Source organism: Drosophila willistoni (assembly GCF_018902025.1).
Source record: "Drosophila willistoni isolate 14030-0811.24 chromosome XR unlocalized genomic scaffold, UCI_dwil_1.1 Seg8, whole genome shotgun sequence".
NCBI classification, from domain to species: Eukaryota; Metazoa; Arthropoda; class Insecta; order Diptera; family Drosophilidae; genus Drosophila; species Drosophila willistoni.
The window spans coordinates 2,404,116-2,431,726 of record NW_025814059.1 but is presented as its reverse complement, the minus strand read 5'-3'; the positions used below and the strand labels follow the sequence as shown (position 1 = coordinate 2,431,726).

Below are 27,611 nucleotides of genomic sequence, written 5' to 3'. Positions count from 1 at the left end.
TCCACATCATCATCATCATCATCATCATCGTCATCGTCGTCGCATTGTGTTCAAGTTTAGTGGGTTGAGTGACACAGACACAGTTTGTTGCGGGAGAGCGAGATGGTATCAAAACGGAGTGAAGAACGAGTTTTCTTTTCTTTTTCTTTTTTTGCCATGCTATTTTGTAATAGCAATCAAAGTGAGATGATATGCAATGGCAATGTCATGTGAGAAGCAAGCAGAGGAAACGAGACAGAGGGAGAGAGAGAGAGAGAGAGATAGTGTGTGTGGCAAGATCCAAAGCTTGGATCGGAAACTATACCAACAAACTGAGAGATCAAGAGAATAAAACATGACAATAAGCTATACATTAGTTTACAATTAAAAGTTCTCAGAAAGTTCTATATAGATTTGTTTATCCTTTACAATAATAAATTATATATTTCCTATTTCAAAATTAGAAAAAGATTTGGAACATCATCAATATTTCTAAAATACATTTGAATGGTATGAATCGAATAAAAGATCTATTTAAAATTCATACACATAAACTATGAAGAACTTAAAAATGAGCTTCAAATTAAAATATATTCAACAAACTATAAAATAAAAGAAAATCAAGAAGATTTTCCAAATACGGTTTTGATATTTACGGTGCAATTTTTGTAAGGGTCAAACAATTTTTTGGGTTTATTTGGTGGAAAATTATCTCAATTCTTCTCTAAGATGGAAAGAACTAAACAACTAGGTGAAAACTTAACGAGTTTTAAGCTATATTTAAAAAATTTCAGACTGTTCTAATAGACTTGAACTAATTCACCCACGTTTTTTAACTAAGAATTAGTTAGAATTATGCAGGGTATAACTTTTCTCGCTAAGCTTTTGAGTGATGAGATTGACTCTACTGAGCTGATGGGTCAGATTAATATTTCTGTTTCCTATAGATAAATTATAAAAGAATATCCTTGTAAATCCAATAACTTTCGTTTCATGTATTCGATCATATTCACGAATATCTGAAGCAAGCCCTTAAACAGAACATAAATATATATCAATTTTGGGTTGTCTTGATCCAAAAAATCATCATTCTCCATTGATCAATGGATTTATGCCTAGAAATAATCGTTTTAAGTAATTTAATTTAATTTAATTACAGAGGTAATTACTTTTTTATATTCAGTCAATTTTACCTTAAAGCTTTAGATTCTGTCTATAAGTACGACAATTAAATAATAAATCATACAAACAATCAATAATAGAGAAAAGAAAGTCAATTTTGAGTGATTTTTGTAATGTACTATATAATTTACTTAATAGTAATTACTATTAGGTATACATTAGTTTGTATTTTGCCTTTTTGTTGCTGTTATTGTTGTTTCTTAGTTGAAAGTTGTGCTTAATGATAAAACAACCACACAATTAAAATGAAAATCAACGAAAAGCGAAAACTTTTTGTCATACACAGACAACACAGACAGAGACACACACACACACTATACATATGCATATGTATGGCAAATTCATACATAGAACAATAACAGACTAACCTATTGTAAAGTGGGGGAAATATAAAGCTCTCTATATATATATATATACATGCATATATCCACAAATATATATGCATCCATATGTATATGCGACATTTTCCAATATGGCGTCCCAATACTCCAGCAGGCAAAATAAGCAACCAACCAACCAACCACCCACCAAACCAAACCAAACCAAACCAAACCCAGCCAACTCTCCTCTTCGCATGCATCAAAATATTTGCCAAAAAGGGGGGCAAAACGGAATGAAGACGACGACAACGACAATGGGGACGACGACGGCGAAGCTTTTGTCTGCTGCACAACTCCCAAAAGCCGTAGCCAAAACCAGAACCATAACCATAGCCATGGCCATAGCCCTATAGCCATAGCAGGGAGCAGGTCAATGATACCAAAAGTTATACCCAAACCAGCAATGTCTGCGTCGCACTTGAGTAATTTTCACAAAAACAACTTTCCTGGGCCGCACCCTTACAAAACACCCACACTCCAAATTCACACACACACACAAACAATCGGGGGCTAAAAACGAAAAAAAAAACACACACACAACTTCAACGCCAGTGTCAAGTTTACGCTAGCTAAAGTATCCACTCCCTCCTTTAAACCCCTCTCACCCTACACACACACACACATAAAACTCCACTCGACAGTTTGTCCCCCACGCCCCCTCCATTCCTTGTCTCGGTTCTACCGGGCTTGGTCATGAACTCCATTTTCAATGGCAGCCCTAGAGGAGCACTTTTATCTTTCTTTCTTTTTACTTTTTTTTTTATTCTTTTTGTTAATTTGTGCAGTGAAAAACGCTATGGGAGGGAGGGGGTCGGTTAGTGCAACGTCAGTGGAGACAGACATGAGGATAGAGAGAGAGAGAGGGAGAGAGAAAAGCCAATGCGGCACCTAGCCACCTACCTACCAAACGCTGCTCCAGCCCCTGCCCCTGCCTCAGCCCTGCCACCTTCTGCAATGGCAGGCAAAGCTATGCAACTTCCCAACTGCCCTCATGCATCATTTATTTGCCTCTCTCTCTCTCTCTCTTCGACTCTCCCATTCTCTGCATCTTTTATTTTTCCATTTTGCCTTGCTTTTCCTGTTTATCTGTGTATGTGTGTCTGTGTGTGTGTGTGTGTGTGTTGGTTGGAGCAGCAGCAACGGCAACAACAACCACAACTTGAACAACGCGGTGAAGGTCATTGCTACCAAAATTGTGTCTCCCTTTTGTCCTACTCTACTCTCGACGCGACTCGACTCGGATTCGATTCGCAGCACTGCAGACACACACACACACACAGCAAAAAGAGAGAAGCAAAATAGATAGAGACAGAGGGGGAGAGAGAGAGAGGGGGAGGGAGAATGATTGTGTGTGTTTGTTTGTGTATGCATGCAATGCTGGTATCCACATCCATCCATCCGTTTTATCCATCCTAGTGGTATACTCCACATCCACATAACTTGGACTTGGACTTGGGCTTGGTCTTGCTGCTCTTGGATACCGACTCTGACTGTGCCCCTGCAGTCAAGCGAGTCATTTTGCTTTTTGCATTTTCATTTCCATCAACCCATCTACCTTCCATCACTCTCCCCCAAAACGTCCCCAACCCCCTTCGCCGCCATACACTGGCAACAGTTAAAAAAGGGGACAGAGAGCAAGATAGAGAGTTGCCAGATGGTTGGGAAATTAGTTGAAATAAATCTTTATAGTGTTATAATAGTGAAATTTATCACGCCAAATTAAAAAAATGAATTAAATACTCAAAAATTGACTGCAAAATTTATAAGAAAACGAGTTTTAACTATATTTTCAATTTAAAATATATGTTATGGCCATTCTTTAGCAAAGTCTGGCTGACATTTTTGAGGTCATGAAAAAGTGTTTCAAGTTCAATTATATAGTAATAGTAATACCAAAAGGTCTCTTATATAATGCTGATCACGGTACTGTACTTAGTTTTTATAGATCACGTCAATATTTCGACAAAAAATGCGTTGGATTATACAAAATGACCTCATTTGCAATCTTTTATTGTATAATACAAACAAAAATGTTTGGTATAAATAACCATTATTATTTTAAATAACCATTATTATTTTAACCTATTAATTAGGGTACATGTCATAACGCCCAGTGTCATAAGGCCCTTGGGCCTTATGACACACATTTTGCGACATAAAGCCCACGGGCGCAATGACACTTTTAAATGTGACATAAAGCACGCCGGACTTTATTTCACTTTTTTATGGGCGTTATGACACGATTAAAGGGCAAACAATTACATTTTTTAAATATTTTATTGAATATTCTTCAATTGTGTCGTAGCGCCCTCGGGCGCTATTTCGTTTTTGGAGTGGGCGCTAGTTCACATTTAAAAGTGTCATAGCGCCCATGGGCGCTAAGACACACATTTTTGCGACATAAAGCCCATGGGCCTTATGACACTGGGCGTTATGACATGTACCCATTAATTATTAGGTATGATTTAAAAGCAATTTACAAAATATCAAAGAGGTGTTTCTTTGTTATAATCCATAATATTTTTGCAATTTGGATATGGTTTTAAAATCAGTAAAATTTGAACCAAAAAGTATGCTATAGGAATTCGAAGAATTTGCTGCTTTTTAATTTCAAAGGATTAGTGGAATCTGAGGAATCTAACAAATTGTTTGCAAGCAAGTGCTCTTTTTCTTGAAGGATATTCTAAAAAAAATCTGTTAAAAATGTAGGAAGGCAATTTTTAACTTTCTATAGTATACTTTTGGGTGCTTATTTTACGATCTCGATCCCCTGATTTCACAAAGTCATGAGCAAAAACGGAGTATGCAGACAGAGTCAGCGTATCCGAATTAGCTAAGAAGACCTCTCAAGTTAGCATCACCAAAAATCATGTTGGTCGGTGTAATAGAACGTGGTAAATTGTACGTGGCACTGTCTATGATTTAAAAACTTATATATCTTAAGAATCCACAGATATTTTGACTGCTTGTAAAACTCTTTTCTAGTTTCCTTCACCTGGATCTGCCACATATGTACATATATAGAAATATACATACAGCTTGTTCAGGGCGAAACATTTTCAAAACCTTCATTTCCTTTTATAAGCCTTAGATCTGATTCTCAAATATTATTTCACTTTTTAAGCTTTTTCTATATTATGAGATATTTCTCACTAGAATTACTTCATCGATTAATCGTTCCTATGGCAGCAATATGTTTTAGTGGTCCGAAATGCCAAGTTTTCAGACTTTATCTTTCTAAAAGGCCTAAGCAACCAATTTCACTTCGGCAGCTCTTGAATTAAGAGCGTAAGATTTTAACAGACAGACATGGTGTTATATCGGCTGATTATATAAATATTTTAAGGAGTTGGAAATCTGAATAATTTTAAAATATTAACTGACTTGGGCAAAAAAACGAAAGAAAACTTTATTGATATACGGTGAAGACCTGATTATATATATTTTGTGCAGACGACGATATTCCTTTATTTAAGGATTTGTCTGACAATAAACTTCACCTAGATACGTTAAAGGACTTTCGAGTTAAACGTTAGAGTGCTTTTAGAACAGTTTCATAAAAGACCCTAAAAAGGGTCTAATAATGTTAGTTGATGTCAATCTATAAGTATTGCAATCTGGATTGCATATAACAGATTTAGATTAGTTTTTCAAAATTATATTTCGACTAATTCAATATGAAAGTTGATATTATTCACAGAATTTCATCAAACAATCAAGTATTGATTTTATTTTATTTATTTATTATTAATTATTATACAAAATAATATAATAACTAATGGGTAAAGAGTGCTAGCTACTAAGGCCATCGACTCGTATTGATTTTAATTTTATACCTTCCTTCAAATGGACAGAGTTAAAGAAGAAAGGAATAATAAACCTTTCTATTACATATATGGATGTTAATCTTAAAAATAATAATAATGACAAGATTTTAAAAGCTGTTTTCTTCTGCTGCGATAGAAAAGGGTAGAAAAGGATCCTATGAATACATTAAGGAAGATAAACAAACCTATAGATCGTTGAAAAGTTTATTAGAAATCATTTCTGTGAAATAGTATGCAACTTTGTGGAAGAAAATGCCCGATTTGCTAATTTTAAACTAGTTTCTACTGTTATCCAACTGCAAATTCCCACCTTAATTCCATTTGCAGTAACCGAAACAGAGACATAAGCCTAGGCCTTCAGGCGGCACTCAATGGACTAGGCCAATTAAGAATCCAGTTCAAGCTCACACATAAATGCAAACACAACGGAGGGGGGAGGGGAGAGCTTAGGGAGCTGACTGGCATCATCATATCATCATATCAAAGAGTATACATAGACTGGTCAGAGGCATGTCATTGCATACAATAAAGAAGAGTGGCCAATGCATAAAGCATATCAGCAAATAGTGCACCCCAAAGTCCCCCCCACCCATCCATCTATCCATCCATCCAATACGATGATGATGAATGCGAGGAGTTGAAGGTAAGCGGCAGGCAGGCAGGCAGGCAGGAAGCCACTAGAAGCATTCAGAATGCCATGGCCAATGCCAGTGCCAAGTATGCAGCCGCAGTCAGTGTCAATGCCAGCAGCGGCTCCACATAAAACTGGGTGAGAGTATGGGGAGGAGAATGACGCCCGACAACGACCGCGTCGACAACCACGACGACGACGACGACGACGCCGATGACTACAACGAACCTAGCTTTGGGTCTATGGCATACCTCGACGATGCCCAGCGATTATAACATCAGGCAACACACAGAACACAGAACACAGCAGAAGCGAATGCAAACTCTAGAGGCCATTAGCCTATGCCTAAGCTAGGGAGAGAAAAGACCCCAAACAACAAGACTAACAACAAACCGAACAGAGAGACAAAGCGACAGAGAGCGAGAGAAAAGGAGATGCGAAAACAAGAAGAGGGACCATGAGAATTAGGCAACTCTCTCTCTCTCTTTATCTCTCCAATTGACGCATGCGTTCTAAATTCTTTTTCGGCGCTGCAATTGCAATGACCCTCTATTGAAAATAGAGTATGGAGAAACATTTCACCGAATATTGAAAACGAAAAGTGACCAAGAAGAAAAAAGACAGAATCATAACAAAAAAATATCAATGTCGATCAAGTTAAAACTAAAAAAGATGTCCAAACTAGTTAAAAGCAAGAATGGGGTACATTGAAACTAAAATAAAATCGAAAAGGGCCTAGTCTAATTAATGCAGCTTAATAGAAAGTCTGTCGATCTGCGTTTAGTAGGGCCTAGGGTAGACCTTGAATGTTGTATATCACGGATTCAGCCGAATGGGCCCTACCAAATCGCTTCTCATAGGAATGATCAGTAAGGCATTAAGCTTAGATCGATAAGTTTTGTTATTTCTTGAAAGTAATTATTATAAAGATCAATTACCTTTGCTTTTTCTTTTTAAGCAAATGTCATTAAAGTTAACAATTTATGTTTGATATAGTTATATGATCTATGGAGAATTTGTCAAGATCGGACTACCAAATCTGTCTTAAAGATATATCAGACATGGATCGCTTTGCTACGATTTTTATGTACATAATTTGAGGAAATTTCATCTTTGGCTAAAATTTGAGTTTTCGGATAAAAGGTTTTTACTTTTCAAGGGTATCAAACATTCGGATTAATCAAATTTTTGATGAGCCTTTTAATTGGAAATTTGTTAATGAAAATTTTCTTTTATGACATAGAAACAAATTCGATTCTATGTGCCTAAATGGTATGGGATAAATGGTATTCTGTAATTTGATAAGACGTGTTTCCTATAGGGCAAACTTTTTTTTAGATTCAATTTGTATGTTTTTTAAGATATTTCCGATACAAATTATTAAACAAATTTTCGGGAACCGTCCAAAAAAGTGACAAATTTTTAAAGATAAAGCATTAGAGAGCCAAAAGATATTTAAATCCACGTTATACTTTAAATTCGTCCTGTCGGAGTGATCATTAATATTTATGGCAAAATTTTCCTAAGATGCTTTATTACACAATTGTGATCAAAATTATTGTTTTTTCCCTTTTTTAAGGGCACACAAATTATAACTTCATTATGCAAACTTCATTTAAAGCAAATGAAAAAAAACAAATGGAATAGAAGGGCAATTAAGACTTTTAGACTTCAGAAATATCATATTTGTGAGATATGTAGAAGGCCAAATTATAATAGAGAATTAATTCAAAATTACAAAAAAACAATGTAAAATTAATTTTCTAAATAACAAATAAGTTTGAGAAGAAAAGTGCAAAACAAAATAGACCAATTTCGATGACTGAACACTAAGCACTTGTGACTTATGCCAATTAGTGAAATTGTGAAAGTTTTTTTTGCAGTATTATTGAAAATGTTTGACTGACTAATTGATTGTTCAATTGATTGATGCAAAGAAGGCGGAAAAAAGTAGGCATCATCACAGAACACACACGCAACACACATAGAAAACAAGATGATTGAAAAGTTACCCACAAATTATGCCAAAGCCCGCCTTGTATGCCGCCGACCCGAAGGAAAACGTGTTTGGCTCAATGCATTGGGCATTATTCCTTGTAGACAGAGCAATCGGCAATCGGGAATCGGGCAATGGAGAATCGGTGGTATGCCCAGTGTACAGATATATATATACATATATATACAGCAAAAACTTTTTAACAAATGCATTCGCCTTGTTCTCTCTCTCTCTCTCTCTCTTTCTTTCTATGTAGTAGTTGTAGTAGCCTTCGTTCGTCGACCTTGCCAACTTGTTCTGTGTGTTCTGTGTGTGTGTGTTTTTGCTAGCAAAAATAATTTTTCCTTCTTTTTCTTCTGCTGTCTTTTGTTTTTTTCGACATGTGGGAAGAAGGTGCGGACAATTCTCCGTTTGGCGCATTTTGGTCATTGAACCGACAAGTCATGCCGGACAAGTGTTTCTTTCATTGAATTTGATTTTTAATTCTCTAAGCTCCACGCTGTCTTTCTCTCTCTCTCTGTCTCTCCCTCGCTCGCTCTCTCTGTTTTCCTCTGTCGTATATCCTGTGGCGAGTCGTTAAGTCCTAGGACTGTTTTCCCTTTCTACCATCGTCTGGATTTGTGCACAGAACGAACATACACCAAGTTTGGTACAGTTTTTGCCCTTCAACAAATATTTGTTGGCATATTGCCTGCTGTTGCTCCACTACCCCAAACTTTGCCTTGGCGCAAAACAAAAATAAAAAGGGAGAAACCAAAAACAACTAAGAATCTGCGTCGTGACAATGTCTATTGTATTTTACACTAGGCAGGAAGGAAGCGAGGCCACCATTGAAAATTGTTAGAATGAAGTGGTAAATACAGAGATACTTGGATACATCTACTAGAAATTTCTATTATCTGAGCAGGACTTTGGTTAGTTTTCATCAAGTGAAATTAAGAACGACTTTAGCGTTCAAATTGACAAAATTAGCAAAGTTGAATGCTCCTCGAAAAAAAGCATTTAGTAGGTTTTTATTATTATTTTTCGAATTTTGAAAGCGAAAATAAATTAAATTGGATCATGGGACATATTTACATTATCTTCAATTCAGATTCTGGCTTCTAGAGTCCCCAAAACTCTTCATCTCATAAGGATAAAAAGCCAAACCCAAGACTCGATTGAAATGAATTCCATTTCTAAGAAAAAGGGACTTGTTGGACAGGTGAGTAAGATGTTTAATGTTTACTTAAAGCTTGGAATAGCAAACTGTGAGCAAAAGAGAAGTGAAAAAATAATATTTTAAAAATTTTGTCAAATTTTTTCAAACAATTTTTATGTAAATCAGCCAAGATCAAATTCTAGAAACTGCATTGGTAGTCAGTCAAATACTTTGAACCCAAAATAGTTTCCAAACCATTAAAAAGGCAGCCTAAAAGTATGCAAATAAGTCAAATTGTATAATTTTAAGCTGAACCAGTGCACATTGGGACAGAATATCATTTTTTTTATTGCCATCAAGTCGAAAAATGCTGCAATAATTAAAAAAAATACAAACAATTTTATATATAACAATTTTATTATTATTATTATTTATTATAACTTTATTCTTCGAGTTTCAAAATTACTTACCTAAGAAAATCGATTTAGAAAGAAGTGTCTATTGTTAAACTATACTTCTATGAGCTAAAAACTTTAAGGGAATAGTCTAAAAAATAATTGTTTTTTTAATATTTAGTATTAATATTTTCCGAATCAACGAAAATTAAACCCTTTTTTGTGAAGTTTTCAAACATGGCCATTTTTCTAAGACTTTGAATGATAAGCCATTTTGTTTTAGATTCAGTTATTTGAGTTAAATCTTTTATTTATTTTTAAGCTTAGAGTATAATTTAAAAATTGCTTAAGGTGTCGGTCTAGTCTAGTCTAACATACTTACATAATTTATAATTTATCCTAATCTATATAATATCCATATATGGTATGGTCATCCATAATGTAGGTCGTATATGGTACAACTTATTGTATCGTAAATTGTAACGAATATCGTAATGTACATATATCGTATCGCATATCGCATTTTGCATCCTATACATATATTGTATCGTATACGAATATCGTATCATATATCTAACATATTGTATGATATATATCATATCGTAAAAAATATATCTTATCTTATTTTCTATGATCGTATAACAAATCGTATATATATATATATATTCAATCGAATATCGTATATGGCTAAACATTTGTAAAGAAAATGTAATGTATTTAAACGCTTTGTTAACTTTTTTCTTTATTTGTTTTTTTAATTTATTTATAGTGTGACAGAAATTAATCACTTAAATAGATCTTTTGCAAATGCGGGTTTTATTTTTCGAAATCCGATTTCCGTTTCCCTTTTTCATTTCCAAGCAACCCTTAGACGATGAATGATAAAGTTTACGGGAAAAACTTTTTGTTATACGTTCTTCTCCTCCTCCTTGGTCGATTTGTCTACATCTTTAAGGGGGCGGGGTGACGGGGGATCACCTCTGACTACGGTCAGTTATTATTGTTGTTGTGTTGCTGCTTGCAGTTGGCTTATGTTGCGCTTATTTCGTGTATTTCGTTTCGGTGGGCGAGCGGGGGGTATGAGGCACTCAGACAACACCCGATGGTTTTTGCGGATTGTACGCTATATTTGGTGGAGTTGTGTATGTGTGTGTATGTGTGTGTGTGTGTTTGTCGTTATATTTAACGCTTCAATGCACTTCACTCTCTTTTTGTCTCTCTCTCTCTCTCTCTGTCTATCTCTATTTGTAGCTTACTGTCTCTCCTCTTGTGTTTTTGGGTCTTTCCAACATTCTCAAATATTGGCCAGGCTTGCTAATGACAGTTGTTATAGTTAACTTCCTTTTTGGCCAGCCCACCAGCCCCAGCCCCTCCTCCGCCCATTCAGCCACCGCCCCCCTTGTCATTAACCACCCGTTTTTGGCATTCTGAAAATTCTCACCTTATTGTTGAATATTTAATATATCCCCCTTTATGTTTTGTCTTTTTTTGTTTTTGGTTTAATTTCATTTCACATTTTATGTTGTTGCCCTTTTTGTTTGTTGTTGTTTTTATGGAACTGCAACCACCGAATGCCGAACATGGAGCGAGACCGAGCGAGCGACCGACAGCCGCCATCTATCTCTCTCTCTCTCTTTCTAACCATCTCTGGAGTTTTGATTTCTCTTCCTTTGCTGCACTGCGTCACGTTTGCCGCATGCTGTTGTTGCTGCCACTGCCAGTGCCGCTGCCACTGCCGCTGCCTCTGCCTCGGTCTCGGGCTCTGCCTGTCTGCTGCCATTTTGGCTTTTCCTGCAGGAAGAGCTTGAGCTTGCATATATTTCACCGTGCGCCATGTTGTTTTTTGCCATAGCCTCCATATATATGTGTGTATGTGTGTGTGTGTGTGTGTGTGTGTGTGCGTGTGTGTGTGTGTGTGTGCTCTCGTGCCCCAACTCTTCACTTTTATCGATTGAAATGTGTCTCAGGCTGTGAAATGCAGGTCATTGATCTGTTCCTGTCTCTTCTTTCTTTTTGCTCGCTCTTTCTCTCTAAGTCTCTTCTTGGTTTCCTCCTTTTTTCTCTATTTTTCTGTTGCTATTTGCACAGGGAGAGGTGGGGGGGAGAAAACACACGATTTTTTTTTTTTGTTGCTCCATCTCCACCTTCATTTAGCCTTTATTTCTGGGGGGGTGAGAATGGTTTGGGGGGTAGACGACAGCAGCTGCTGCTACACACACACACACTCACACACACACTCACTCACACACACACACACACACACAGTGTCTACGGTCGAGACTACGGATAACTCTGGACACAAAGTGCAATTTCTCGTCTGTTCAATCTGAGCTGGGGATATCGGAATAATAAGTTGGCTGTTGGGCAGTGAAATTTGTCAATTGGCAAATGGTGAGGTAGAGTAACAAAGTTGGCTAAAATGAGCAGATCTTAACTGATTTTGGCCACTTAGCTTAGCTTAGCTTAACAATTTCCTATGCAATTTCCTATTTTTTAACCTATTAAGTTTAGTTTATTGATCGAAAAAATGGCATTAAACACAGAACATTAAGAGTTTTAGTTAGTTATTAACTAGAAACAATCTAAACAATACCAAAAGTCAAATGTAGTTCAAAAAATAATTGAAGTATTGGATTGGATTGAAACTCTTGAACCAAAGACCAAATTACATTTTTGAATATTCTGCATTTGAATTCAAAAGTCTAAAGGTTTAGTCAATGGAGGATAAAGTCAAACATAATATTTATTTTTTGGAATTTCTTCATCAACTTTTGTGATTAATCTTCTTGGATTTCCTTAGACCGTATTTTAGCCAATTTCTAAGCGATTTCAAATAGTTATATATTAATGGAATCGCTATTTAGTATATTTTAGAATGGCTTTAAAAACTTGGGCATTTGAACAAAAAAATTTTCTATTCGTTTTTTCATAAAAAATCATGTATCACTTTTTTTTTTGAAAAATTGGAACTTGAAAATAAAGACATGCATTTTTTAAATACTCCTTAACTAAATTAGAGCTTCATGAAATTAAGGTTTATTTGTATATTTAAATGTTTATTGTTTATGTTTTAGCGTCACTAATTTTAATACAAAATTGAATTTAAATGCATTAAAATGGGATATATATGTATTACTTTCAAAAATCGGTTGATCTTTGGCAAAATTGCAGTTAAGCAAGATTAAGAATTTTGACAATATTTTAAAACTCAATTTTGGTCAATTTACAAATTTGGCTTTTGCTTATTTTTTTGTTGGACAATAAATCAACAATAAATCATCGTTTCTTACTAAAAGCATTTGCTAATCCCGCTACATGGCTAATCTAGCAGTTCAGTTCAGTTTGAATCTGATTTAAGATATAATACTGACCCTCCTAGAATATTTGCAAAAATAATATTTATTTTTCGCCAATTTTCCACATTTTTGTGACATGTTTTAAAGGCTTTACATTACAAAACTAAATTGGAAGATCAAAAAGAAACAAATGTTTGGAAAGTGAGAAAAGTTGAAGAATAAAATATTTGAAGAATATTGTCAAGATTGTGATTCGAAACCAAAGAGTGACACATCGTTTGTTGTTATCTCAATTTAATTGATGAAAAAAACTAAAGAACTAGTTTGATTTTGACTTTTATAATGACCGCATAGAAATGGGGAAACTAAAAAAATACATAAAATATATATAAAGTCCTCTTAATTTACAGCTTTGCTCTTGCCTATGGGCATTAGTGTTCCCTGAAAGGATAAAGTTAAGCTAAGTTGGCCAAATCAATGAATATATTTTGGATCAAATTTTGTAGTCTATGTCTAGTTCAACTCAAGTATCGCATATTTGATCAACTCACCCAATATATATGTATATAGATGTTATTAGTTCACATAACATCGTATTCGTCAGCCATATCATAGCCAAATAGAAGGTATACAAGTAACATTAATAAAAGGCAACTTGCATACAAAATGAGAAACAAAAAGCAAATGTAGAGAATATTTAAAATTAATGTTAACATTTCATGCAGAGATACCGAAAATTTTGTATGTTTGTGTTTGTTCAATTAGAAAGGGAAAACAAACAACAAAAAAAACTAATATAAACTGTCGTTTTGCTTTGACAACTTTATCGACATTAATTAGATTTTATTAAAAAATACGAAATTATTTCATATTTGCATAGAAAATCCTATTTGCATACATATATAAGAGGCCTCTATACATATATATGTATATCTTTTCAAGTCAATTAGCCTTACTAACACACTCCCACGCCCGATCTGTTTTTATTTTCTCTCATTTTTTTGATTTGGTTTTTTCCCTCATTCTTCCATATATATTTTTTTTGTTGCCCTGTTCTTCTTTTTGTGAAATGAAAACTGCAGCGAAAGTCTGTATATATGGGGAAAAAAGCGAAATTTGTTGCAGGCCAAAAAATTGCAGAAACTGTAAAATGGTCTGGCAACAAAAAAAAAGGATAATGCAATTACAGGATACAACAGAGACACACACACACACCGAGACAGATTCCTGTGCAGACGATGAAACTCTCTTTTAGCAGACAGATAAACGAACCCGATGATGGCCATTAAGTTGAAGTTTGCCTCTCGTTTTGAATTTTTCTCGCTCTCTTCTACTGTCTGGCGATGGTAGCCAACCAAAAAACGTCATTTTATCCCAACTCCAAGCAACTCCAAACTCCATTTCCATGCTCTCCAGTTTCCTCTGCATGTGCATATTGCCATGACAACCGATTCGAGCCAGACAGGCGTGTGTTTTTCTGTGTTTTTTTTTCGTATTTTTTGGGCGGTGACACATTGCAAAAATAACCAAAAATTTACAAAAACAAAAAAAAAGGGGGAAAAAACAAAAGCAAAGCTTCAAAACAATGTCTCTCAAAGTGCAATGGGTCAGTGTAAAATTACACCAAATTTTTGTTGTAATTAAAAATAAACAAAAATGAAATTCAAACCAAATGACCAAATGACCAAATTCTCTTACCTATTAACACAAAAAAAAAAAACAAACAAACTATATTTAGGAATTAGGTTTACAAATTGATGGAAAATTACAGAAAATTAAACTCTTTTTAAAGCCTTCAAATCGAACATCAAAAACTAAATCCACTTCTATCTAAAAACTCCACAAATCGAACAGACTTTCCATAATTTGTCAATGTTATTGACAGCTCAGCTCATCATTATTAGTAGGGGAAAAAAACCATTTTGGAGTAACAATTTACCAATTTCAGAGTTAAAAGTCTCAATTTTGGGGATGAATTTTTCTTCATTTCCCGTAGCATGAAGCAAGTAAACGTCTTAAAAGATTCATAAATGAGATTGATTAAGTCATATTTAAGCACAGACAATAAAGGAAATATTAATAGAAGATTGAATTTGTAAGGACCCTCTTCTCTTTTTTGATTTCCATTAAATTTGTTGGAATTGCACTTGAAATCTGCAAAGAAGGTTCGAAATACGACTTTTTCATATGCTCAAAATTTGGTTATATATAGAAAATACACAAAATACCAAAACGTAAAGCAAACGTTGAGTATAAATGAAAACTATGACTCTAAAACAAGTCGAAATTGATTCAAAGAAGGCGTCAAATGAAACTTATGTATTTATTTGGCTATGTCCATTCAAATCTGAAAGAAGATTTGAAAAATATTGGTATGCGATCAGAAATTTTATAAAATATTGGGTGGAAATTATTAACATATCTTTCTATGCACATAAACAACAAAAATTTTGCATTCAATTATGTATTGCTTTCCCTTTCTTTTTCAATATTTTCACATAAAGATTTGATGATAAATTTCCTTTGTATGCTAATTTTCAAGGCCGTAACTTGTGCTTTAAATTAGATGGTCAGCAATTTCGAAAACAGATTCGGAATAAAATTCTTCAAAAAAAAGGTATATATTTTCTTCTTAACAAATCTTACTAAAAGTAAAGTAACAACAACTTCTTCGTAAAGAAATTAAAAAAAAGATAAAAAAGAAAAACACATTGAATGCAGTTTTATGTAAAAATTGAATGAATTATTAACAAAAGTAGAAATTTGAATGCTATTTACTTTAAGCAATTGGAAATTTTTAGACAAATGAAGACAATTTTAGAAAATATTTTAAATTAAGAAAAAAATTAGAGACCATTTTAGGGTAAAATAAATCTGCATTTCCAAAGAGTTTGTTTTTAGATTTTTCTTGTTTTTTTTTTTCTCTGGTTTTTAGAACTTTTGATTCAATAATACCTTTCTTAGGTTCGTAAAACGTGAAATAAATATATGTATATAGAGGATGATCCAGTTACTGCCGCTGATTTTGCTCCGGCTGTCGTTGTTGTTGTTGTTGTTGCCCTCGTTCTCGTATCGATGGCATTATACGAAAATAACCATCAACATAATAGATCTTTGGATCATCTGGTCCACTGCCATCGGGATTCGTTTTCCATGTTATGGTCAAGCATGGTTCATTTTGTTGTGGTGCTTTTGGTATCCTTATTTCATAATCCTTTAAATCTTGTAGATTCTTGACATTATTCTGTATAACTAAAAAGGGTTGATGTATTGATTGTACTGGCGCTTGATGTGACGACGATGTTAATGTTGGCAATGCTTCCGGCTTTATGTCTACTATAAAAAATGAATAATGACTTTCTTTTATCAATTTTTAGTTAGTTGAAATGCATCAACTAATGCAATCTCTTACATGGCTGACTCCACGCGCTGGCGGCAATCATTGTCAGCATCAACAGCATTTGAAACTTGTGCAATTTATGTGATTTCATAATTTATAAATATAAACAAAACGCTGGTTTCTATATACAATACACTATATGTACATATAGTATATAGTACAAGTCTCTCTCAGTTATTAGCTTATCGAGCAACGAATCAGTGGGAACGTCTTTGCTCGATGAGTACTCAATTCAAACTGACAACTGAAATGAATTAGTTGAATGTGTGTGGTCATTATCACCTGGTTTCAATTCTAAGTTCTTATCACACTCACTCACTAGAAATGAATCAAATCGTATAGACAAAAACAAAAAAAAAACATATATATTATATTAATATATTATTTTTGACAAATTGTAAACAAAGCTCGACCACAGATTGTCTCTGAATGAGGAGAGCTTCAACTGATAAAATAAAAAACCAACATCGAGAACAAAGGAAAATTCTATGCAGCTTCGAGTTTAATACATATATACATATGTATATATTTTTTCATTTCTGATTTGACGACACCCTAATATAAGGGTATATTCAATTTTCTTAAAGATATATCATCGAATCAATCGAAACTCTCTAATTTTTAAGACTTTTTTCTTTGTCAAAACTGAGTTTAGTCACAAAAACATAAATTTCGAAATTATATTCCAAATTTAGAGTACTCAAACTAAAGAGGTTTAGAGTGAATGGAGTTCCTGCTATCAAAGGATTCCAAAAGATGTAAAATTGTTAAGATTTTCTTGTCTGTTTTCTGTTTTTTCTGCTAATAAGCAGAGAAAATCCAGAAGATTACCTTAAAATTTCAATTTTTAAATCCATAAAATTATAAAAAAAAAGCCCAAACATTTAAAGTTCACAAAAAGTTTAAAACTTTTAAAGCAAACATCTTATTTTTATGCCAGAAATGTTAGTAGTATTTCAGGATGCAAAAACAACGTAAAGTATTTGAAAATTTGGTCAGTGGTCTTTAGTTTGTTATCTCTTTGAGGATTTAAAGGGCATTACAAAGTTCGAAATGTCTCAATTAGATTATAATTTATTGAGTTCATACATTGACCCCCTCCGCCGACCCCAAAAGATTATTGCACAAGTCAAAGAAATGCGATTACAAGACGAATGATTTCTCTCAATGGATTTTTGTTTTTTTTTTTAATGTAAACATGTCTACATTAAAATGAAACTTATTTCTAAGAACTCAGAGATGCAAATTTGATTACAAATGTGTAGCTGATTATTTTTCGTGATAAACAAATGCATAATCGACATTTTGTCTACAATTCAAATTCCCCTTTTTAAATTCGACTCACAATCAGACCTTAGGAATTCCGATTCAGGCCTTAGCACTAATTGGAGTTCGACTGTCTGACAAGTAGATGGCGCAACTGAGGCAGGAATATGAATTCCAGATGGCGACACCGTGTCAATATAACTGTAAAATATGCCTCAAAAAGTTCATGGTAAAACAAGATTTGCTTTTTTGCATACATATTTTTTGGAACTTCTAACATAAAGTAAATTTCTAAGTGACTCACCCAAAATTATTTATTTCATTATGATTAGTCCATGTAAATGTCATTATTTAATCTCTTCTTTTGTTTAAAAAACAAGACGCAAATCCAAAAAATCCTTTCGCTAACGACGACGCTTCTATTACAGATACTTCTCTCTTTCTTACACACACATTAGAAGCATAACCTGCAATACTGTAAACAACTCTCTTTTACACACTACAGCGCCCAATGAAGTGAAGGCATCTCTTTCTAAGACGCTTCCGCGCCAAAAAATTAGGGCTCCTTATTGGGCTTGATTTAAGTTTAGAAGTATCCACATCGATCTGGAAATTAGACAATATCATCAATAATGTACATGCATATGTAGTTTGATATGTTTATGTTGTAAACAAAGGTCTAATTAAATCAACTTATTTCTAGGTACATTAACTTACACGGACATTTTTCTTTCTCTCACTTAAAATTTGGCCAGACTAAAACGCACAAATCTTTTACATTTACATTTAACTTTTGCACAAACACATCTCACTTAACTTGCACAAGATTCCCTAAATTGTATTTAGCCAGCAACCAATTAAAAAAAATAAAAAAAAATTTCGTTCGAATTCTTCAGGACCGATCGCGACAATTTCAAGTGTTGCAAAATTTTTGCAAATACCCAGAAAACATTTACAGGTACTGAAGTTAGCCCAATAAACAAATTTTAAGAGAGGTTATTCTGGCTTAAAATTATTATTGTTTTATTTTAAAATAAATAAAGAGAGACACGAGCTTGAGTCTGAAATAATTCTTTATCCTGTTCGGCAACAAGAGGTATAAATGAAAAAGATCTCTTAAAACTTCCATTGTATTTAACCACTTTCCGTTAAAGTCAAAAAATGCTGTTGAATTTAAAATCTCTGTTAACTTTTAACATTTTCCGTTATTTGAACATTTTTCGGAACAAAAAATTCCTAAAATTATGTTTTTAGTTATTGTCTATTATTTATTTATGATTTTTTTGGATTAAAAAAAAAAACACAGATTTGATTTCACCAAACAGGCAAGAAGTCTTAAGCTAGAAGGAATAGGTTTCTATAACAACAATTTATTAATTTCAATAATTCAACAAAGCTTGAAATTACAAACATTATTACACACTTTGAGTATCCTGAACATCCTCTACATTTGTTGGGTTCTTTTTCGATCTTGATACTGTGGCTAAACTTGTTGGATCTTGAAGCAAAACTAAACGGACAAAGGCCAAATTCAATAAGAATGACTGGCCTAGGAGTTCCCGCTGATATCGTTCCATTTGATGGTACATGCTACACAATTCTGACGGGAAGTGGACATAATCTTCATCTGGCCGTTGCTGATGACCCATCATGGCCAGCATAGTGTCCTCGGTGGAGACTCGCTCAGTGCCGACCAAGTGATGGAAAAGGCGCGACGCAAGAAAACGACGCAAAAAGTAGAGATTATGCTTCGTTTTGTTTGAACTACTGGGTTCTGCTCTAGCTATCAGAGCATAGCTTATTATGGACGTTATCTGGGCTTTTTGTATATTCACATTTTGCTGGTCAATCGAACCCGGATTACTATTGATTTGAGCCATTTGAGGATTTTCCAGAATATAACAATCAGCCTCGGGTATCTGATGAATGACATAAAGACAGCGTCTCGACAATTCGGCCAAATGGAGTTTCTTGTCATTGAGTTCATGATGCTGCCAATGGGTTATTTGTGGACCAGGAAACTTGGGATCCAATTCCAAGCGGGACCAACTGACAGTTGTCACACCAATGCGTACAGCCACGCTAGACTTGATCCGCTTACGTTGATCCTCATCCATGACGGGTGTGCAAAAGGGAATAGAGCGGGCTCTTGTCGTTTTCAGGTGCGCCTTGGTTGTATTTAGATCGGTGTCGAGTAGACTTTTGTAGAACTTCTGCACCACCTTGAGTCCAAATCCTTCGACATAAAGTATGTCATTTAACTCTTTGAGGGGACCATTTTTTAATTTCCAATTATCCAATTTTTTGGCACGTGTCTTGGTTATATCAAAACTGCAGATGATTTCAAGTTAATTGAGATATTTGACAATTCATTATCACTTTACACCTTGAAAGCTCATCCAAACTCCGTTCATTGATGATCTGAAGTATCCTGTGGCGTTGGTCCTCGGTGTAAGTTGGCAAATGGACCACATTGTCGAGTTCGTTGGGCGGGCTTTGTGTGGAGGTGCCGCTACTGCGGCAGACAAGTGTTGTGCTGGCCAAACTCCTTCGCAGAACTCTACTCACAATTGTGGTCAACATTTTTAGACGTCGCGGTTATCGGTAATTTATATATTTCAATTGTTGGGACTCAACATTACAAAACGCCGGCTGCGTAAGTTATTTATTTACTTTAATCAGCTGGACCCAGCTCGTGACATCTGGCAACGCTGTATTTAGACTATCGCATGCAATCGATAATCAAAAATAATCGATAATTTATCGCACGACTCCCACTATTTGTTCATCGGACTCCCCAGTATTTGCTTATCGACTTTTGAATTTTTAAATAAGCTAGACTTCAAGCTATAAGCATTTTAACCACTTTCCAAGCTAAATAAGCCAAAATGGCAACACTGGCCAATGCCAATTTCTCTTGTCGTTCTCTTTTGGTCGACGGACGTACGCTATTGTTGCATGTTCGACTCCTTTGTCGGAGTTCGACTCTTTTGCTCGACTCGATGGTCGGAGTTCGACTCCTTTGTCGGAGTTCGACTCTTTTGCTCGACTCGATGGTCGGAGTTCGACTCCTTTGTCGGAGTTCGACTCTTTTGCTCGACTCGATGGTCGGAGTTGCAACCCACTAGATCTAGAGGGAAAATAGCTAAGTTGGCAGATCTAGTGGGAAAATAGCTAAGTTGGCAGCACTGGTCAGTAGCAATCAGAATGTTTTTTGTTGAGGACGCACGGCTGCTGTCATTTTTACTGTTGTTTTTGCCGTTGCGTATATATAAACAATAAAGATTCGTAAATCATTTAATTGAATTAAAAACAAAAACAACAACGTTTGCCTCGTTCTAAATTCATCTCATCAAAAGTTGACCAGAAAATATATATAGGGCAAACACAGCAAACGAGAGACAGAGAGAGTGAAAGAGAAAGCAGATTCAATTCAATGACAAAAAGAAATTACGCTTAAACCTTAAGGATGACGACGGGCGAATCCTCCTCCAGCAACAACTCCTACAGATATGGCAACAACAACATAAAAAATTCATCCATCACAACAACAGTTCCAGCATCTGCCGCTGTCAATTCTCAATTAATTTCAATCGATCTGGAATCATCAGATTCTAATGCAGATATAATGGATACATCATCCTTACCGCCCAATCTCGATGATGATTCATTGGAGAGCGATGTCCTTCTTATCAATAGCAATGGAAATCGTCGTACACCACGCTCCACAAGCATGACCACCAACACCACCCACAGCATAACCACTAGCAGCAGCAGCAGCACCACCACCATGAACACCGCTTCCTCCACGTCATCTTTTCGTGGGAAATCTCGCAGTAATTCCTGCTGGATGCGTACATATGGGTTTATAACGCGAAACTGGTATTTAGGCTATCTAGTTCCAGCTTCCATACTTGGTGCTCTTCTAGTCATTGGCTGGCTAACAAGGGATTATGCAAAGGAATTGCTTTTCTGGATTGAAACTCAAAATCCATGGATAATCTTTGCCATATTTATGGCTCTGTTCACTCTTGTCTCATTTCCCATTATTGTCGGCTATTTTGTGTTACTCTTAACGGCTGGCTATCTATTTGGCTGCTGGCGCGGCTGGTTGACTGTGATTTTGGGTGCAAATGTTGGTATTGCCATTGCCCATACCTTTATTCGCAGCTGTCGCCATCGGATCCCATTACAAAAGTGAGTATCAATATCCTACAAATAATGAATACAAATTGTGACAAAGAACTCCAATGACCCTTTTAAATGGTCTATCCATTTCGCATTGTTAAAGCGTTGAAATTATTGTTACTTTGTGTATGTTATGTAAATAATTGAGAAAGTTATGTAAATTGTGGATGGAGAGGGAGGCAAACAGGCAGGCAGGCAGCAGCAGGTGTCAGGGGGAGTGTGGGTGGGTGAATGAATGTCAACACCTTGTTCAGCGTGTGCACAAGTTTGACTAGTCTAAATAAAGCTTATTGTCTCCATACAAAAACACACTCTCACTAAAGAGCTGGGCGAATATACTCTGGATAACATCTGGAAACCCCAATCGATCCATTGCCTTTTGAATCGATTGAAATGTACTCACCAGAAGTCATCAATTACATAAATGTATTCCAATCGACATTTTAGACCTTCAGTCCTTAAATGAATCGAATGAATGAGATATCAAATGTAAGTGAATACAAGTGCTGAGTCATTTTTTTTTGTTAAACAATCAACTAAACCTAATCAAATTACAAAAATGAGGTACAAAACATACTCGAACATACTCTCGTCTACAAATAAAACATTAGTACTGTAATAACTAGCCAATTTATTATCCATTTTGGCAAAATAGTTGATATTTTGAACTAAAACAAAGAAAAACTTTATATGAATATGTTTAATACTCAAAACACATTGAGTTTTCGAATGGAAAAAAACATTCAATCCCATCATGAAGCGAATAAATCTGACTAAAAACTGAATACAAATGCTGATATAGTAGTTATTCATTATTCATACATTTAATACACAGTAAATTTGCGAATCATATTTATTTGCAAGACTTATGAGTATTCGAAAAGCTGTGAGTACTCATGGTTTTCTAAGTTTTCGAATGATTTTTTCAGTTATTCTTTTGTTTTCACAGATTTATTAATTCGGTTTCGCTTTTTTAAAAGTTTTTTTTAACTTTTATTGAAATGAGTACTCATCATTGTATTGGATTATGAGTATTCAATAACGAGTACTCAGATTAAGCGAACTTTGGAAGGAATTCGTCTATATGTATATTCGACTAGACAGCTCGAGTTTTCATATAAATTTCATATAGTAAACCATTTCTATAACGTCTTAAGTTCAAACTTAAGTTGGAGTTTAGAGTTTTCAGACAACAGAAATAATTTCCAATTTATTCATTTTATTCTCTTGCAATGCAGTGCAAACGAAATTTAAATTATTTGTTAAAATACTTACGCCAAGGCTATCGCAATTTGGCTTCGGTGGCTGTTGCAGATAATGTCTGTGGTGTGTATATCTCAATGCCCACCAATCCTGAGTCGCGAATGGTTAAGGAGTTTCAACCGCAGACGTTGCCTGTTCTACGACAACGACTTTATCACGAAACATTAGCTCAAACCTATGCCCAAGAGCGAAATCAATCCTACGAGCCTCTGATGAAGGATGAATTCTGTATACGTCGTCTAATGACCATGAGAAATTTGACTAGCTACAAAAAGTCTTTAATGCCAAAGGAGAAATTCCGTGCAATAGGATCTTTTGCCCATATATTGGTATTAGACGGCGTAGAAGAGATTCCATCAGGAGCAGCACTTGGTCATCCTTTTATGCAGAATGCTGATTTTCAATATCTTTGTAATTATTCCAAACCGGGTGGAGTTTTAATAATTTTACTTACTCGCAAAGAGCAATTGAAAACTTATCTCTTCGAGACATTGAAAGACTCATCTGGGTATGGGTATGGTGATCCAGAAATGTTTCATGTCGATGAAATCTACGGCATAGAGAACCTAAAGGAGTATTTATGGCATTTGGTCAGCGAATTTAATGCAGAATTATGGTTTGGCAACAAAAGTGGATATTGTTATCGTGTGGTCCAAGAAGTGGCTGACGAATTGAAATGGACAGTGCAATGTCCACATTTGGTATTGCTCTATTGTCGATCTTTAAAAACGGATTATGAAATTGAATGCATAAAGGTAGCAAATGTTATAGCCGCCCAGTCAATGCAGGACTTGATAAAAGAACATGGCGTAAATTGGGATGATCACAAATTGAAAGCATTTTTCGATTATCAATGTCGCAACCGGCAGGGCCATCGATTTGATGATCAACTTAGAGTGGATTCTACAAACGGTTTGTGGCTAATGGAGGCATGTTGTCAATATGCCAACTATTGGGGTAGTATAACACGTTGTTGGCCCATCAATGGACGCTTCAGTCCACCCCAAAAAGTGCTCTATGAAATTCTAGTTCATCTGCGTAACGAAATTTGCAAAATGATCCAGGAGATGCAATACCCTGCCCTTTGCTCAGGCCGTAGTCCTCTAGATCTGCAGGCTGCCTATGCAGTGCTATTGGCAAAATATCTTAAAGATTCTAGAGTTTTGTCCAGCAATTACTTGGACGAACACACAGAACGACAGATTTGTTGCACACCGAATGTAATCAGGCATATTGGTCTAGTTCCTGCCGAAGGGAATGACAAACTTCTCAAGTTTTCTCTTAGACCGCGCAATGTATTGACCCTACAACTGACCATAGCCATACCAGATGATTGTATACATGCGTCTCCTGAATATCGTGGTGTCATTTGCATGTTGGGTGATAATCTTCTGATCAAAGATGACTATAAGGTTGAATTTTTGACCCAAGAGTGTGTTAGCCAATGTCATGAGGTTGAAACTTTACGTTATAATGGTTTGCATGGCGAAAGAAATGTTCTGGAACGTAATGAAGCTTAACTGACCTTGTCTGGCAAAAATATTCTTTACTAATTGACCAAGCGTATTAAATAAAAAATAAAAAAAAAAGGGGGAATGCAATCAACCAACTGATAAGACCCCAAATAGAACTTACGTAAATACATATGTACATTCATTTACTCAACCATTTTGGTTTCTTATAGTAAATACATAATATTGTGCAAAAGTTCACAATATCTTGGCATTAAAGTTGTATTTTTGTTAGTCACACTTAGGATTGATCGTGCTCCAGCAAAAAAGCCTCTAGAGCGAGGCAACTTTTGTTGATAAATATTTAAGTAATATAAATCCCCTTTCCCACAAAATGTAATGAATCAAATCGAAACTATGATAACAAGAATTTCTGCTATTTTATTAGAACAGCTGCGAAATATCGCACATAGCAATAAAGAAATTCTCTTAATTCCTATGAAAACTCATGATAAAGGTGTACACAAATGTTGGATGGCGAAAGAGCTACCATAAATCTGATTTAATTTCATTAAAATATGTATATATATTTTTTACACTCCGTGTCATTAGTTTAGCTACGCTTTATTCAATCTAAGCCATTTGAATAATGGGCAATCTTTAGCCAAACATTTGTTTAGTTTCATCTTCTTCCTTTAATGTTTAAGCTAAGCAATTTGAATAATAAATAATCACATTGATTAGATTGAGGATAGATTGTCAAAATTGTGCTGATAAAACAACCAAATTCATGCAAATTCTTTGCTCCAAATATAATGAGTATATCTACAAATTACGTTAAAACAAAGAAAGTTGTCATACGTATGAAATGATTTCATTATAGAGCTAAATTACTATGTCTTTGTGTGATTTTTATTGCTCAATCGTTCAATATAATTAAACCAGTAACACACACACACGCAAACACACCTCAACCCAATATGGATAAATGTGTGTCGGCTGTGTGATAAAAATCTACAATTAAGGTAGTTGTTAGAGCAATTTAACCTAATTGACTTATCGAAATAGCAAATCAAAAGGCACACGGCGGCTTTTTGTGGTGTTGGTAATCAAGTGAAAACAATATGTCATAATTTAGTTAATTCTGTAGGTAGCTTATGACCTCTCCACACAATGCTCACAATTATTTTTGGTTTTCTGTTCCTTTTATAGATTAATCAAAAATGAGACTGGACGTGCCATAATGCGTGTTATATCTGGGCCAAAGGCATTTAAAGTGGTCTTCTTTACACGTCTTACTCCGATACCCTTTGGACTGCAAAATGTGATATTTGGTGTAAGTTGATAACAAAGAAATACTTAAAAAGATGTCAAATTTATGAAGTTAAACTTGGCTGATAAGTTGCTTAAATTTAAGGTTTTTGAAGACACAAAGTAAACTTTAATGGTGGCCCCTCTTGGCCTTTCTTCTCCTCTTTACCTAGATTACAAATGGCAAAGTTGTGTATCATATTTCATTGTGGTTAACGATTGATTTTTAATAATGATAATGATGAATATTTGTCTCTTGAAATTCCCTGTCTTTAGCAGGAATATGATCGTTTAGTATAAAAGCGGAGAAGTCATTACTTAAATAATAGAAAGATTCTCAAAACATTCAATGATTTGATTTTCACTTCAAATAATCCTTAAAAAAAATACTCAGTAAATATTTACTTGTACGTTTTATTTCAGTTCAATTCTAATGAATAATTGTAACACCGTTCAGTTTTTTTATAAATATTTTATTAATTAATTTTAACTTCAAATTAATTTTGAAAATAAAAACTATACAGATTTAATTAGAATTAGACAGACATATAAGACATTCATGAGCAAAGTTATATGCCATGTGAGTTTTTCTTTATTTAATTATATATTTTATATAAATATTTGCTTACAATTTGTAGTCCATTTTGAATCACAAACAATTATTATGAATAACAGTATTTCAAGCGTTAATTTTTATAAATTATATCAAACTAAAAATCGTTTATTTTCAAGAGACAAAAGTATAAACAATTCTTTACTCAAAGTTTGCATTTGAATTTGAATTTTAAAGTTTAAACTACTTTTGTCCATAGGTCAAACATCATATCTAGTATCATTATTGTATGTTGGCTCTTAGACAAAAGTTCCATAAACCCTTAAATTCCATTCGAAAGCAATCATTTAATTCTTTTCAAAATGAATCATCAAGAAAATTCACAACTTTCTGTCATGTTTTTTGTAATTCTAGAAAGGCCTTAAATATATACTTTCATAAAGAGTTTTACTATAAGCAGTTGCCCTTCAGATTCTATTCTATATACTTTTAAAATCGACAAGTAATGTATTTAAGTCAATATTTAGTCACAGACAAGTGACACATAAGAAATGAGATTGTAAAACCAGTTTTTTGTTTTGTTTGTTAATGATGCAATCAAATCAAATTTAACAAAAATCTCATTCCTCTCTCTTTCCCTCTCTCTGTTTATACTTGTAGATCAGTTCAATTAACACTGCGGACTATCATGTGGCTACATTATTGGGTCTATTACCAGCCCAGACAATAAATGTCTATTTGGGATCCACCTTGCGTTCGATGCATGAAGTTCTCAATGATAATGAGACAAAATTAACTGGCTACATAAGCTTTGTGTTTGAGGTAAGTTCAATTTTTTTTTTTCGTGAGTGTCAATTGTATTCATTTGATTTGCTTTTGTTTTGCCAGGTAATTTGCGGTGTTTGTCTCATGTTTTGGGTGATACAGAAGGCGCGTAAAGAGCTCGCTGATACTTTGCTCGCAGTCGATTATGCCAATGATAATGGCAAACCACTGGATATACAAGTTTAGCAGTAGAACGATCTACTGCACGATTCAAGACTGCAATATTTAAATCGAATTATGGTAATTAAATTACTTAATTTTAGGCAATTGATACCAAAAAGAAAAAAAGAAGAAGAAAAAAAAAACACAAGAAGGGAAATCACAAATAATTACATATATTTTATGTTTTGTTTCGTTTTTGTCATTATTTGTACGAAATGCTCTCTCAAACAAAAAGAAGAAAAAAACAAATAGATATATACAAATATATATATGCTGTGCCTGAAAAATATTATGTTATAAAAAGAAAAAGCTCACCTCAAATTGCTCACAATTATTAAACACACAAACACAAATACCGAATTCTA

At 34.6% G+C, this 27,611-nt stretch overlaps 3 protein-coding genes and 1 long non-coding RNA gene across 8 annotated transcripts; 1 reads left to right on the top strand and 3 right to left on the bottom strand.

Annotated features, from left to right (window-relative positions):
* Positions 1-11,051: 11,051 nt before the first annotated feature.
* Positions 11,052-13,640, bottom strand: LOC124460760. Of its 3 annotated transcripts, none has more exons than XR_006954765.1 (2): positions 13,379-13,640; positions 11,052-11,888 (listed from the first exon to the last, which is right to left on the bottom strand). It is a non-coding gene; the product is annotated as an uncharacterized LOC124460760 (long non-coding RNA). The 3 variants fall into 3 exon arrangements; XR_006954767.1 differs by having other exon boundaries at positions 11,052-11,862; XR_006954766.1 differs by having other exon boundaries at positions 11,052-11,857.
* A 1,491-nt stretch (positions 13,641-15,131) lies between these two features.
* On the bottom strand, positions 15,132-16,436 carry LOC26530070. Of its 3 annotated transcripts, XR_002724210.2 has the most exons (3): positions 16,240-16,434; positions 15,783-16,163; positions 15,132-15,174 (listed from the first exon to the last, which is right to left on the bottom strand). XR_002724210.2 is itself a non-coding variant. In XM_023177649.2 (2 exons), exons 1-2 carry the CDS (start codon positions 16,316-16,318, stop codon positions 15,838-15,840), a joined length of 402 nt encoding a protein of 133 aa, XP_023033417.1. In that variant the 5' UTR covers positions 16,319-16,436; the 3' UTR covers positions 15,581-15,837. The 3 variants fall into 3 exon arrangements, 2 of the variants coding, with proteins under 2 accessions (XP_023033417.1, XP_015033249.2); XM_023177649.2 differs by lacking the exon at positions 15,132-15,174 and having other exon boundaries at positions 15,581-16,160; positions 16,240-16,436; XM_015177763.3 differs by lacking the exon at positions 15,132-15,174 and having other exon boundaries at positions 15,588-16,163.
* A 2,407-nt stretch (positions 16,437-18,843) lies between these two features.
* On the bottom strand, positions 18,844-20,184 carry LOC6645708. The gene is made up of 2 exons (XM_002068579.4): positions 19,880-20,184; positions 18,844-19,824 (listed from the first exon to the last, which is right to left on the bottom strand). The coding sequence occupies exons 1-2, from the start codon at positions 20,074-20,076 to the stop codon at positions 18,909-18,911; spliced, it is 1,113 nt and encodes a 370-aa protein (XP_002068615.2). The 5' UTR covers positions 20,077-20,184; the 3' UTR covers positions 18,844-18,908.
* Positions 20,185-20,685: 501 nt separating this feature from the next.
* LOC6645707 (transmembrane protein 64) lies at positions 20,686-27,405 on the top strand. Its single transcript, XM_002068578.4, has 4 exons — positions 20,686-21,690; positions 25,608-25,731; positions 26,920-27,081; positions 27,148-27,405. The coding sequence occupies exons 1-4, from the start codon at positions 20,963-20,965 to the stop codon at positions 27,268-27,270; spliced, it is 1,137 nt and encodes a 378-aa protein (XP_002068614.3). The 5' UTR covers positions 20,686-20,962; the 3' UTR covers positions 27,271-27,405.
* Positions 27,406-27,611: the final 206 nt, after the last annotated feature.

Coding starts and splice junctions, on each gene's coding strand:
- LOC26530070 (XM_015177763.3), bottom strand. CDS start 16,318: ATGAAATCACATAAATTGCACAAGTTTCAAATGCTGTTGATGCTGACA. Junction 16,164..16,239: donor CAGCGCGTGGAGTCAGCCAT/GTAAGAGATTGC, acceptor CATTTTTTATAG/TAGACATAAAGCCGGAAGCA.
- LOC6645708 (XM_002068579.4), bottom strand. CDS start 20,076: ATGTTGACCACAATTGTGAGTAGAGTTCTGCGAAGGAGTTTGGCCAGC. Junction 19,825..19,879: donor AGTTTGGATGAGCTTTCAAG/GTGTAAAGTGAT, acceptor AATCATCTGCAG/TTTTGATATAACCAAGACAC.
- LOC6645707 (XM_002068578.4), top strand. CDS start 20,963: ATGACGACGGGCGAATCCTCCTCCAGCAACAACTCCTACAGATATGGC. Junction 25,732..26,919: donor TGCAAAATGTGATATTTGGT/GTAAGTTGATAA, acceptor TTATACTTGTAG/ATCAGTTCAATTAACACTGC. Junction 27,082..27,147: donor ACATAAGCTTTGTGTTTGAG/GTAAGTTCAATT, acceptor TTGTTTTGCCAG/GTAATTTGCGGTGTTTGTCT.